At 43.0% G+C, this 14,246-nt stretch overlaps 1 protein-coding gene across 8 annotated transcripts in view; it reads left to right on the plus strand.

Annotated features, from left to right (window-relative positions):
• Nucleotides 1-656: 656 nt before the first annotated feature.
• col13a1 (collagen, type XIII, alpha 1) overlaps nt 657-14,246 on the plus strand; it is a 29,725-nt gene continuing 16,135 nt past the window's right edge. For 2 of the 8 annotated variants that reach the window (XM_087802054.1, XM_087802055.1), the window contains exons 1-15: nt 661-1,368; nt 3,571-3,606; nt 4,748-4,774; nt 8,030-8,080; nt 9,015-9,050; nt 9,181-9,207; nt 9,348-9,374; nt 10,265-10,291; nt 10,365-10,391; nt 11,273-11,299; nt 11,602-11,673; nt 13,356-13,448; nt 13,720-13,761; nt 13,843-13,860; nt 14,101-14,127. In XM_087802054.1, coding sequence (XP_087658180.1) covers nt 9,193-9,207; nt 9,348-9,374; nt 10,265-10,291; nt 10,365-10,391; nt 11,273-11,299; nt 11,602-11,673; nt 13,356-13,448; nt 13,720-13,761; nt 13,843-13,860; nt 14,101-14,127 — 375 coding nt within the window. In that variant the 5' untranslated portion in view covers nt 661-1,368; nt 3,571-3,606; nt 4,748-4,774; ... (1 more) ...; nt 9,015-9,050; nt 9,181-9,192. Of the gene's footprint in view, nt 1,369-3,570; nt 3,607-4,747; nt 4,775-8,029; nt 8,081-9,014; nt 9,051-9,180; nt 9,208-9,347; nt 9,375-10,264; nt 10,292-10,364; nt 10,392-11,272; nt 11,300-11,601; nt 11,674-12,247; nt 12,290-12,658; nt 12,722-13,355; nt 13,449-13,719; nt 13,762-13,842; nt 13,861-14,100; nt 14,128-14,246 lie in introns of all 8 variants that reach the window. The other 6 variants (XM_087802049.1, XM_087802050.1, XM_087802051.1 and 3 more) reach the window with 6 other exon arrangements.

Below are 14,246 nucleotides of genomic sequence, written 5' to 3' on the forward strand. Positions count from 1 at the left end.
TCTGACGGGCTGCAAAACTCCTTAAGGAAGGAGACTGTGAGACGCTTCGCCACTTTCCCCGAGTTCATCAGCATAATCTCTGAGTCAGACACCAGCTGCCCCGACCATAAGAAGAGGCGCTGAAACTTCAAAAGATTATTTATTATCTCTGGGGTTATCTTTAGTCAATGTGTGGTCAGTGTAACGTTATCTACCCCCTGATAAATACATGATGTTCACATTTACACGCACAAATATTGCAGCACACTGTGGGTTTCAGCCTCGGTGAAACTCCAGTTGTGTAAATTGCATTATAAGTGGTCGTAGTGACTCGTCATCTGGCCACATCCTCATCAAACTCTTCAGTGACCTCGGCCTCCGTTTCCCTGTAATTTGTCAAGCATCTGTAATTCAAGTCAGAGAAGCTGTTTCATATCCTCAACCGCTCCCAGAGAAGAGAAGCCCAAACGGCCACTGCACGACACTCCCGGCTCCAGAGGATTTTCTCATTTCACCGACGATAAAACAGGTTTTTGTTAATTCTTAATCAAGACCTTCGTTCAAGAATAGCCGACTCTTCGCCGCAGTCAATGGAACCTTCCCGAGGCACCCCTGACCCCCTCCTGCCCCCCATTCATTCAGCACTTCTTTGCCAAATTGAAACCACATGTTTAAGCGTGTAAGTCAAGAAAAGGGCTCCTTCCTGTACTGTGACCTCTGAACCCGGCGGGCCGTCCTGTGAGAGTCGAAAGAAAACGGGCAGTCACCCATAATGCATGTTCACACTCGCCACCTGGCAACGTGACCGATGTCCCTCGTGCGCCCCCCACAGATACCCCAAAATACAAGTGCATCAGAGGTTGAATCTGAACTGTATTTATATTTTCAATGTTGTCCTCATTGACCTGAAACCATGTGAAGTAGAACGACCGACTTGGTCTGAACGTTTCCGTTGGATTGTGCTCCGAGTTGAATGCAAGAAAGTCAGAAGTCAAGATTTCCTGTTTGGACTTTAATGAGTGCGTCGTCGTCCTCTGTAAAGAGTGTGTGTTACACTTCCTCGCGGGAACAAAACCCACTTGACCGTGTGCTTCTGCCTCCATTGTGTACCTGCTCCCTGTGATTAACGTCTGATGAAAGCCCCCCTTGTGCACGTTTGTCCCGGAAGCAACTGTGGCGGCGTCGCTCATGTTCTGTCTGTCAAGACTTGAGGAAAATCCCAGGCATGCTTTTTCTCAACCTGCATGAGTCTCTCTGATGAAATGAAAGATGTAATAATGCATGGTTCACGGTTGAAAGACCACCTTCTCAAAATGTTGACCATCTTCTCTTTGTATCATCCTTTTCTTGCCCCTTTTTCAGGGTCCACCTGGACGACCAGGCTTTCCGGTAACTGTCTTTTTAACATTTGTCCAAGTGTATTGTATTATATTTGCTTGTGTGGAGTGTAATCACCGCCGTGCACTGTGCTTCTCCGTCCTCTAATGAGATAATAGTAGTAAGTAGAAGTCAATGTGTCCGCCAGCTGTGATGAAATGGAAGCCAGACAAACTTATTTTGGCTGCTCTGTCTTTGTCTGCTCGGATCAGGGCACCTTCGCTTTGGCCTCAACGTCTTAGTCACATTCCAATGAAACCAAATCTTCCGTCAATAAAGTCGTTTTAGCAATATAAACGTGAATATAAAAAGATCCTAAAAACATCTATTTGAACTCAGAACCGAAGTCTTGTGTTCATTACTTCATTTGCTCTGAATTTCAAAATCCAAATCAATCACAAACGCAACAAGCGCTCTCTGAGATTTTCAATCTGATCTCCGTCCAAGCCGACGAGGAAACAGTCGGCGCCGACCCAGCGTGTTGTTCCGCGCTGACAGATCGTACTAAACAAATTCGTCCAGACGAGTGATGCAATGAACAGATTCAAGAGAGAAAAACAGAAAATGTGGCTCAATAATGATTTTTTTGATACATTAAATTGTCAATGAGATGCTGTTCTTTCATCTCGACGTGTCCCATAAACAAAGGGAGACGAATCACACAGTGTTTTCTTGTTCTCGCACCAAGTGTTCTGTAAATAATCAGCATTTTGTTAATGTTTCTGCTCATCCAAAGAAAGGGTTCTGTTCTAATGAAGATTTGTTGTAGGACATTGACGTAGTTCATGAGTGTCAAACAAAATCCTTTTACTAAAAACAATTAGTTTGAGCCACCGATGTAAAGGATTCCAGAATTTATATCTGCACAAAGTACTTCTTAAAGCTTACTCCAATGCTGTGTCTCAAATCGCGCACTTCTCTTGCTTCACAGTACACTCAAAGACAGTGCACTTACTTGCCCAGTGCTCAAATTAGGACAGTGTAGTTGTGTCTCAAATCAAACTCTGCTGCTACACACTTACAGGAAATGACTCGACAGTTTCTTCTTCTACTACTTTTTAACACTGATTGTAACCAGTCGTTGAAACACTATCACTGACACTTGACAACACTTTTCACCGATAGAAACTAGTTTTTTAGTTGTGTTTTATTGTGTTATTACTGTCGTTGTGTTGTGTTACTCGTGCTTTCTGGAGACATTTACATCGGTATCTGCTCCGAATACTCGTCGTAGCTTCAGTTTAGCTTCAGTTTAGCTTCAGTTTAGCTTCAGTTTAGCTTCATCTACGTCACTAAGATGGAGGATGTTAAGGGTGGAAAGTGTCCATCGATACACTCAATTTTCTGGCTGTTTGAGTGCACCAATTGAGTGCTCATTGTGCACTACATTTTCACACACTGCTCATCGGGACGCACTCAAAATGTGTCAGTGCAGAAGTGCACGATTTGGGACTCAGCCAAAGTACAACAAATTATTAATGGCATAACTAGCTGTACTACCAGTGTTGACAAAATAAAGTAAAAAAAAACAAACCCAAAAAAGAGGAGAGAGTAAATCCAGCTAAATTATGGAAATCGTTCATTTTGAATATCCCTTAAACCAAAATGACCAAAATAAACTTACATTTTGTAACTATAATTTACTTAGTATGTGATTGATGTCGTTTAAATGTCTTCAAAGTCATGTGTCAATAGTCACATTCTAGTCCAGCTCATTTGTTTTCATTAAACTTATGATATTTTAATTTAATGGTGGTTCTCTGCTCCTCTTTCCAACCCTCACGACCAACAGAATGAGCTGCATTTCTCACGTATTATTTAACATATGTGGTCCTAACATTAACAATGGGACTACTAGAGGATAACATGGCGGTATGAAACGCACCGAGGGACACAGAGTTATGACTGTGATCAGTTGCCAGACGAGGAAATGTAGGCCGAGCAGCAGCTGGTGGCCGCAGACGTGACGAGACCAGCTCGACGTGACACAGCTGACTCCGACTGCATGAGCACAAGTGTGTGAGCTTCGCTGCTGCTCCCTGTGTCATGTTCCGGTCTCACACCAGCTCCTGTGTGCTTCATCAAAGTCACTCCTAACACCAGCGTTTGTGCCGGCAACCTGTAACCATTCATTCCCATGATTCATTGTGTTCTGAGAGCTCAGAGTCCAAAACGACTTCATTTTTAACGTGAATCTTCTACACTGGTCACTAGGGTGATAGAGGAAGTAATGGGATTCCTGGAAGATCGGTGAGTGAGATAACTTTGTGTATTTAGTTTACAAATAGAATTGTGTATGTGTAGGATAAGCATATTTGTGTTCAGTATCATCCGACAATGAATCAGTTGTAATAGTTACTACATGGAGGGTGGACATCTGAGACCTTTGTTACCCTTTTTTTTAATCATTTCACTCAAAATTGTAGACCGTTTAAATGTAAACAAAAGTTTAGTGGATATTGAGAAAAGGTTAGATTATATTAGATTAGATACAATTACATTATATTATATTAGATTAGATTGGATTAGATAAGAAAGTTATTAATCCCTCTGGAGATCTCCTTCTGGAAATTGAGAACAAAGTGCATATTAAACATTATTGTGCAAATATTGACAAAGTGCAAATATAAAGAACATATATCAAAGTAAATAACACAAAGAAAAGGATAAAATGATTAAATACAATAACAATTATAACTGTTTGATTTATTTTGAATGAATTGTCGAAAAATGTTTCCAATATTTTATTTAGAACAACACTAACAATAAAGTCATGATAAATTGGTTTTATTTTCCAGTTTTGTGTAGAATCACCATCTGTTGTAACTGTGTGTTAAGGAAGATTTAAACGTACTTCTTTCAAATGAGTTTGAACCGATGTTTTTGCCAAATATTATCGCCAAACAAATTTCTTTAGACAACATGTGGTTCTTTATCTACGACGGTTCTAAAAAGCTGTTCCTGTGACTTTCACACTAGACCCGGCTACCAGATGTAGCTTAGCAACGATGCTAATGAATAAAAATTCCATATTTTACGATTCATGTGATTTCTACTGGTGTCAAGAGATCAATACTAGACCCACTGCCCTCTCAATTATTACCACACAAACATCGCACTATTGTTTGGTGCAGCTTTTTTGTATCGACTCCATGCTACACACGGGTCATATTTGAGGAAAATATTTTCACCTCCGAGGTACAGTTGTGGAATATTTTAAAAACGTCTACTGACTCAGAATAAACAGACTAGCGTCTTTTTTTCCCAACGACCCTTTCAGAGTTTGCTGCATGACCTGGTCCCTCTCCAAGCCTCTAACACTGGTTCCTCTCTTTCTTTCTCTCTCCTCCCTTCACACGTTTTTGCATGCGTCTGCTGTGACTGATCCCAGGGCTTGAAGGGACACGCAGGCGACAAGGTAAGTTTAGGGCATGTCATGAACCACAAATCCATCTCATTCAAGTCAATTCTGGTGCAACACGAGATGAACTAGCACGTTAGCAGTAGACTCTCCAGAACAGCATCCAGACCAAAAACTGGTTCCACACCAAAGTTTTCATGAGGTCACAGAAGATGAAATATGTGTGTCCAGACCCTCAAGTGGACAGAGGTCGACAGGGGACACAGAAATATAAAGCTGTGCGAGTAAATTCTATCTTACCTGATGACATCCCCAAATGGGAGTAAGTATGTATTAAACAGAATTGGTCCCACAATTGACCCTTGAGGCACCCCCACAATCAAGCTTATAGCTTCCAGATGAAAAACGCTCAAGTGTTTCCAAGTGTTTTCTGCATCAACCGGAACAAACTTCTCCAGTATTCAGAAGCAAAGGTTGCTGCAGGTTAAAATCCTTCCTGTCTAGTTGGCATATATCAGATCTCACCGATCTGTTGAGCATCGATATCTGGCAGATTCTTCTTTTGGTTCTACGTAAATTTGAAAGTGTTTGTTTTGCTATATCTTCTTACCGGTTTGTTTTTCAAGTTAATGTTTCTTTGTACGTTGATTTAATCTGGAGTCAAGGTTGTTTGAGCTTGTTGTTAAAATGATGATGAAGTAAGAGGTCAGCAGGGTCACTAAATAGCTTCAAGGGTCAAGGTCACTCTGACCTCATACATACACTTTATAACCATATCAATAGATTTTTTTTTTCAAGTACTTTATTGTGTGTAGACTGACATATAGACTATTTAAAATACACTTTTCTTATGCACCATTAGACACACAAATACATATATGTACGTAAATGCATATGACATAGACAAAGGATCAGGACTAGGTCATAGAATCATTAAAAACTATATTTTTCTGGTCCAAACCAAAAGCCCATGAATGAACCGTTAACCTTACAGTATCTCAGACAGAGAGCTGATGTGATGACAGAGCGACCAGGGTGGTTTAGGAGACGGACTCGCTGTTGTCAGACGATGACAAAAAAGGCTGAAAACTATAGTTTTTTTTATTCTTGTCTGCGGTAGAAGATCTGACGCTGTTGTGTTGACAGAACATCAGGGCCAATCTACTGCTGGAGAAAGAAAAAAAAGAGTCGTGACCGAGTCGACTTGAAACGGTCTGTCAGCGCTGTGGCTTCACAACTTATTGTTTCACACTTCAAAACACAATTCAAGGACTCCGACCTCTCGGCTCAAGCCTGTTGAGGTTCACCTCATACCGTGCATGTGCGAATGACCCAGCAACCGATCGAAGAGAACACAAAATAGATCATTTTTAACAGTCCAATACGAAAGTAAAACCACATCTTGTCGGCCGCTCTCTGTCCGGAGCCACAGCCTATACGTGGACATCAAATAAAACGGTTAAAAATCCAGAATACACAGACCCAGCGAGTCGCTCAAAGAGTTAGCTAATGTTTGAACAAGATGTTTTCATTCCTCACCCGGCACCATGAAATTCCATTATTTTCAAAACCCCACATGAGAAAACAATCACAACATCCCTTCAGCCGCAGCCAGGCCAACAACAGCAGAGCTTCCCGCTCGAGATGCCGAGGTTCTCAAGGAAGACGTGTCACATGACTCAGCAGTTGAGTCAGTGGAGCTTCAACTAAACTAGCTGTACTGAAGATTCATACAGCCCTGAGACATTCATTTGCTGCCAGGCTGGGATCATTCTGTAAGAAGAAGAAGCAGAACATTGGATAAATTAATATGGGGATTATATGCAGTAACACATGCTGTAAAGAACCGCTGAGATGCAATATTTAAAGCCTCTCAGGGAACATATGAGGAACAGCATTTTCAGAACACTTGAAAACCGACTCCTGTGGTTTTGTGGCTGCGTGAAAGCTACTAGAAGGCATGGACAAGCCAACAGGAAGTGTAGAAGAACGGAAACCTCAGCTAACATAGAGGTTGAATCAAAACCAGAAACACGGATGATTGTTTGCAAGTTATTAGAAATGAGTTCAAGCGATTTGATTCCCTGTTGTAGACGGTGGGTCGACCTGAGAGCAGATGCACATTGACACTTGGATTTTACATTCATAAAAGTTGTATGAATCGCTTTGTTAGGCTTCTCAACTATGACCCTCAAGTCAAGGGAGACCCTGCTAGAGGCTAGCAGCCCCCCTGCAACATCCCACCACACCTTAAGATGTTTCTTGAAGGAGTCAGTAGATCATCAAACACAGAGATGGTTCCAAAGCTTAGGAGCAACAGTCTGGAAGGATTTCTCTCCTCTGGTCCTGAAGCCTGTTCAGGAACCATCAGTAGATTCTGATCCACAGACCTCAGAGCCGTGGGGAAATGTGAGTTCTTCTACTAGAGCTGCTCAGAATTCTATAGAGTTTTGTATGAACTGCAGGTGAGACAGTTTCTTCTTGTTTAGACACAAAAATAAACTGTTACAAAAGTCTAAACAAGAAGACACAAACGCTATGACATGAAAGATACTGAACGAATGGTTTTATATCAGAAGATCAAGCATGGTGATAATAGAAGTGTAGCGCAACAACAAACTTCCTCAAATACTTGGCAACAACAATCATCATCACTCTGAAAGTATCAGGTGGAAATTGTGGACTTATTATCTGGGACTGTGTCATAGCTAAAATAATTCTGCTCAGAATGGAAGTCAACTGACAATGTTTAATGTTCACCTGAAGAGACTCAAACACAAGACTCAAGTCCTGCTGAGCTCATCAGTTATTATTGAAGTTACGCCTTCACCCATTCACACACACACTGATGGGAGTAGGCTGCAACGCAGCACGCCACCTCATCCATCAGGACCAATCACGGTAAAGTGTCTTGCTCAGGGCCAAACGCCACAATCTCATCTGGAGATTGAACCTGCAACACTACAGGCCACAGGCCGACCACTCCACTATCTTTCAGATCATAGAGTTTTTAATCATGTATGGAGGCTCTAAGTGGACAATAAATAGTGGATAATAATGTCTCAATAATGTGGCATCATGCATCATGGACAAGTGAATAGGAAGAGTTACAGATGACAGTGGATTAGCCTTGGAGAATCCCGTCAAAAATTACGATATTACGCAAAAGAAAAATACGATCGTTTCCTGAACAGCAGCAGACGAGTCAAGATTGAGGCGTGTCTGGACCTTGTGTGGATGACAGGATGCTGTTCTGGGGTTTGTCACCTGCTCTGGACTATATTCAACTTGTTTTCTCATTTTTTTTCAAAGGGCGCACCAGGCGAGCCGGGACTGTCCATCATTGGGCCGAGAGGACCTCCCGTAAGTTCTACGCTTCCATTATCCAGGGAACTGCTGAGCTGGTCGTACTGAGCTGTGGGGAAGACTTACCAGACCGTTTACGCTTCCAGATCTGTGGGCTGAGTCTAACGCTTCCGAGCCAAATCCTTTTTCATACACAGGAGGAAAATGCGCCGCAATTGATAGCATAATGAGCTGCAATTATATACAGTGTGGATGGAGCAGCCTTGCTCAAGGGATTCCAACGTGTGATTTGGCCATGAAGTGGATTATTAGTCGGTCTAGTTTTATGGGGAGACAAAGTGAGCGGTTGGTTTTCTATTGTTATGAACCAACTTGTACATTTTTTCCAGTCCCCGGAGAACCACCCGATCCCCCTCATATCTCGTACAAAAAGATCTTTGTCTCGCAAACAAACGTCTGGTAGCTGGAACATGTGTTTTTCACATCGGACCTTATTACAATCTCTACCAATCTCTACCCGCTTCTCTCTGATGGTTCGAGACATTTTTGATGAGAAACAGTCCGTGGAGGGGGTTTTTGTCTCGGCGGGATACAGACCTCACTCTGTCAATCATTCAAGATCACGGCAGACCAGAGTGACAGACAGGGTTTGACCTTTTGTGTCCTTTTTGCTTCATTCCTGGGGCACATTTTATATCTAATAAGTGATGCTAAAAATAACCTCAACTCGGATTTTTTTTTTTACATTTTTACTCTTTCCTGTGATCGTCCTGATTCGTAGAGTCTCCAGACTAAGACCTGTTTTTTACTAAATTGCAGCCATTATCCTAATCATGTGAAGATACAACTAAATCTGCATAAGAAGCCCTTTTTTATGCATCATTCTTTCTAGAACCTTTGACAGTTTGTTTGCCTGAAGTACCTGAGTATATGGCTCAAGTGTTCTTGTGAATGTTCGTTCTTCTAAAATATCCATTGTCTTTCTCTGCAGGGACAACCCGGAACACGAGGATTCCCCGGTTTTCCCGTGAGTGACCAGCTTTGAAATGTGTTTTTTAAATAAAAGACAATGTAGAATGATTGATGTAGTTCGACTTAAAGTGTGTTTATTTTATTTTTTCGCTGGCAAATACATTTCTCATTTACTTTTTCTTCAGGGTCCAATCGGAATGGACGGCAAACCTGTGAGTTTCCTTACGCATTATTAACAAATGTCTGATGATAATATTGAGCTGGAATACGTTTAGAACAATGGTGATAATGGGTAGAGTCGTGGTTAGTGTTTATTTCTCCACCTGCACTCACTGTTCATTTGCTCACACAGGGTCAACACGGATCCAAGGGAGACTTGGTAAGACCTGCCATCAGTCTTCAAATGTTTTTTTGTTCAGCCTTCAAATGTTGGAGAAAATGAGGAAAGATATTGAAGGAAGTGTGGCGGATTACCTTCTTGTCAGATGTCAGACAGTTGGAATCAATTCATTTCCAGATCCGAACCTCACTGAGAACAATCTCGTGGTTTCAGGAGACTTTTTCTACAGTCGTCCAAGCCAACGAAATCTACTGTTCACGAGCTGATTCGTGGTTTCTGTTACAACACATACGCTTAAATCCTTCTGTCATTAGAGCGAATCAGATGCTTTCGCTTTTATCAGCACAACAAAGTACGGACAAATCACACCAGCCAAATCTTGAGAAGACCTCAAACAGAACGGCTCTGTTCATTTCAGCAGCCGCGATGTTCTGGCTATCGTCACTCTCCACCGCTTCCATCTGGCTGCCTCGGCTATCACTTGGAGTGAGACGGAGGAAGTCATAATGTGAGGGTTTGTTTGTCGAGGCTTTGACAACACGTCGACCGTCTGATGGAGCAGATGACTCATGGTCCTCCTGAGAGTGGAGAATTCAAACAGTTTAGGACTGATGTTGACGGTCAACTAATGTGCTCATAATGAGGCTGTTATTTTTACTTCTTCCTGAGAAATGTCCCGCAGAATTACGGGGGCTTGGAGGGGCAGCTAAATGAGGGCTCACCTAGGTGTGGGCGTGTCCTGCTGGGTCACCTCGGTGAGATCATTAATCACGGGGTGTTGACGTGCTGACAGCTGCTCACACTGTGCAGGGAGCAGGAATGTTCTAGTAATCAGACCAACAATGATACAAAAGCTGTTGAATATCGTTTCATTGATCTTTTTCTTTCACGTCGGCATCTTAACTAAAGACACACTTCTCTTGCTGCAGGGTCAGCGTGGTCCAAAAGGAGTTCCGGTGAGTACTAGAGACGAAGGTGTTGATGATGCGAATGATGTCAGCAAGTCATTCTCCTGCTGTCTCTTTCTAGGGTGAACCTGGACTCAAGGGAGAGAAGGTACGCTGCTTTATCAACTATTATGTTCTTTAAATGACGACTGTGAAAAGAGTTGATGATATTGATGGAGAGGATGAGGATGAAGGGGTCAGTAAGGATCAAGATGATCGTGGTGGTAATGATGACATCGATACAGAGGTCAGTGAGAGTAAAGATGAGTATGAGGATGAGATGAGGATGAAGATGAAGATGAAGATGAAGATGAAGATGAAGATGAAGATGAGGATGAAGATAATCGTGGTGGTAATGATGATATTGTTGAAATGGTCATTGAGGATGAGGATGAAATTCAAGATGAAGATGAAGATGATCGTGGTGGTAATGATGACATTGATACAGAGGTCAGTGAGAGTAAAGATGAATATGAGGATGAGATGAGGATGAAGATGAAGATGAAGATGAAGATGAGGATGAAGACAATCGTGGTGGTAATGATGATATTGTTGAAGTGGTCATTGAGGATGAGGATCAAATTCAAGATGAAGATGAGGATGATCGTGGTGGTAATGATGACATTGATACAGAGGTCAGTGACAGTTAGGATGAGGATGAAGATGAAGATGAAGATGAAGATGAAGATGAAGATGAAGATGAAGATGAAGATGAGGATGAGGATGAGGATGAAGATGAGGATGAAGATAAGGATGAAGATGAGGATGAACATGAGGATGAAGATGGTTGTGATGTTAATGATGATATTGATTAAGAGGACAGTGAGAATGAGGATGAAGAGATAGAGAATGATCATCAGGATGAGGAAGTTGATGATCAAGAAGAAAAGTAGTGATGATGATGATGATGATGATGATGATGATGATGATGATGATGATGATGATGATGATGATGATGATGAAGATGATGATGATTTCTTTCCCCTGCAGGGTGTCTGCGGTGACTACACACATCGGGTAGGAAATATGTTTTTCTATCAACTGTGGACTATGTCAATGTTTTTCATTTCACCCAAAATGCTCTTCAATGTTGTCTCTCTTCAGTATTACTGAACTCACGTTCTTCACAGTCAAGCAAACTCTGAGGTTTGATTGGTTGGTTGTCACTGTCTGACCCAAGACACCAATCATGGAAAGGTCAAAGTTAAAGCAGAGAAGAAGGCTCTCGGCCTATAGTTGACCCTCAGTGATTTGTCTCGTCACATTTAAAAAAAAACAACATTTGTCAGTGACGATAACGTAACTTCCCTGGTGTGTAGGGCCTGTTTGTGCAGGATCTACCTCTGAAAACTCTGGCTGCCTTGCGCTCCAGTCAGCCTCTGATGCTGAAGGTTTGTGGGTCCTGATCCGCCACGGTCAGGGGTGTTACCAGGTTGTGCCGCAAAGAGAGCCGCGGAGCAATTGGGCAAACTGTAGCAATCAGCGCACAACTCCAATTCTTATTCCTCTGCTCAAGAAGTTTAGGTGAACTTAAGGGCGGGTGTGGGTTTGTGGCGAGAGCTTGAAATAAATCATCATTATACTCTTGTGTGTGGACTCAAGATGAGTGAACCCATAAGTGAGTGAAGAATTTCAATGAATCCATAAACACATAAGTACAACAACCACGCACACACACAATTAAATGATGATTTGTTTAATCCGAGTAGTGAAACCAAATGTTTCTGTCGAGGGTCACACACTTGCCTTCTTTTACAACATGTCCCCCCAAACTCATGTTTACTCATCACACCCGGTATGTATTTCCATATGTCACGAGGTGTAACGACTTCATTTAGCACAGAAGTCGGGGGAACATCTTCAATGTGGAAATATGTCCGGGTCAAAAAGTAGGCAAGCTGTTGGTTCTTCTTAGTGTCAAAGCTGCTTCTAAACCTGTATTTGATGGTACTGGCGTCTCAACAGAAGCGGCGTATTGTACAGCCCTGTGTTGGACAGTTGGCCACAGTAAGTCCGGATCACAACTGCAATGATGAACTCTCTTTGTGGCAAGACTGGCACACATCTGATCTCTGCTGAACAGCAACCTAAGGGCCTGGGGACCAGGGGTTCGGAGATGATGACACTACCTAAGTACCAGTTTTTCTGAGACCGGAGCAGGGGTGGGGAGAGGGGTCGGGGTGAATCCTCCCTTCGGAACTCCCAGGCTCTTAGGTTGCTGTGCTGGTGCCTCTTTTTGACTTTGCTTTCCTCAACCGATTTCCTTTTCTCTCTGTCCTCCATGCCCCCTCCCCTTGTTTTTATTCTTCCCTGTTTCTTTCTGTGGCCTCCTGGTGACCTTTGCCACTTGTGATTTGTGAACCCCCCCTCTGGCAGATGTTGCCCATCACCGTGCGCAACATGCCCCCAATAAGCCCTCTAATCCTAAAACGCCTGAAGGTACAATTCTATATGCAGTTTACTCACCTCTCCTCTCCTGTGGATGCCACCTGCAGATCCATCGCACTCATTAACTTCGGGCTGCTGTTGCTTCTGACTGATCATCTTTGTGTAACAGCTTCTTTAGAAGACACACAACAGGAAAGCAGATTAGCCCAGCTCTCCGTATGGCTAGGCCTCGGGAGGGATTGTGTTTGTGTTCCGTGCCCTCCCTGGGCCAGCGTAAAAAAAAGCATTGGCTGTGTTCCTCAACAGCAGCAGACTGAAGATAAAACATGGTCCACAACTGGTGCTAGGTCTCTTCAACTGTTGGCTTATGTGTGCAACAGCTTTGTCCCTAAACAAGGATCACGACTGACTCCAAACACAGAGACCAGCCATGGCTTCTCCCCACATTAGTCAGGACAGTCCACTAACACTCACCATTATTTAAGAGACGGTGACGACTACTACCTTTAAGATGTATTTAGCATACTTAATGCTACTATGCTATCATAAATGCTGCTTGCCCGGCACCCCCGCTAACCCCTACTCCTGCTGCAGCTTTGCCATCACCTGCGAGGTTGCTGTGTCAGCATGTTTTAATGTGATGTCACTGATTCAGCACCGCTGGTGGTAACTCCAGGTCTCTCAGCAGGGCGAGCCTGGACAGCAGGGCCCACCTGGACCTCCGGGGCCTCCTGGGCTGCCAGGGAACCCTGGCACGGAGGGTGCAAGTGGCCCACCGGTAAGTCTTATGAACAAACAGGAGTTTTTGTTTCATGACCAGAGATGTGTGTCGGGTGATGGATGATGGCGGAATTGATCGCACGCCCAACATAAACATCTACGGTCGTGTTAAGAGCGTTTCTGCTTTTACAATTCATCTGGTGGCTTAGTTCTCTTGGCCAGCGTAGAGTCTTTCCTATGGTTTTGAATACATTGATGCTGAAGTAACCAGACAAAGATCCTAAAAACAACAATGCTCTGAAGGTTTTCTAATTTCCCCATGTGAACAGGGCAAACCGGGAGAACCAGGAAAGCCAGGCAAAGATCCAAGAGTGAGTTCCTCTCCTGTCCTTTCAATCACCGGTGATCAATCCTCAACACAGCTAATACACCATTCTCCCTTTGTTGTGCAGCTAATTCCAGGCCTGAAGGTAAATGAAGAACCGAGCGACCTCAGGAGTCAGTCAATCATGGAGTCACAGATCATTTAGACACAAAAACATGGAGTAACAAATTGGTCCAGTTCACGGAGTCAAAGAAGAACACACACGAAGACCTGCCTGCCTCAAACTGATCCTGTTTCTGGCTAGCTTTCTGCTGTGATTGACAGTCTGGACTGTTTATGTTAGACAAGGGTTTGCTAAGTGACATGAGCTTTGTTTGTCCCCCAGGGAGAGCCTGGAGTGTCAGGACAGAAGGTGAGCAGCAATTACACGTGTGGTGAGACCAGCGAAGTGCATGTTGGATGATGTTCTGAGATTTGAATATGAATACAGTTGATTATTTATCCTGGTGTCTCTGAGGAATTAGAACTTAG

The sequence above is a fragment of the Callionymus lyra genome, chromosome 11 (assembly GCF_982586985.1).
Source record: "Callionymus lyra chromosome 11, fCalLyr1.hap1.1, whole genome shotgun sequence".
NCBI lineage: Eukaryota > Metazoa > Chordata > Actinopteri > Syngnathiformes > Callionymidae > Callionymus > Callionymus lyra.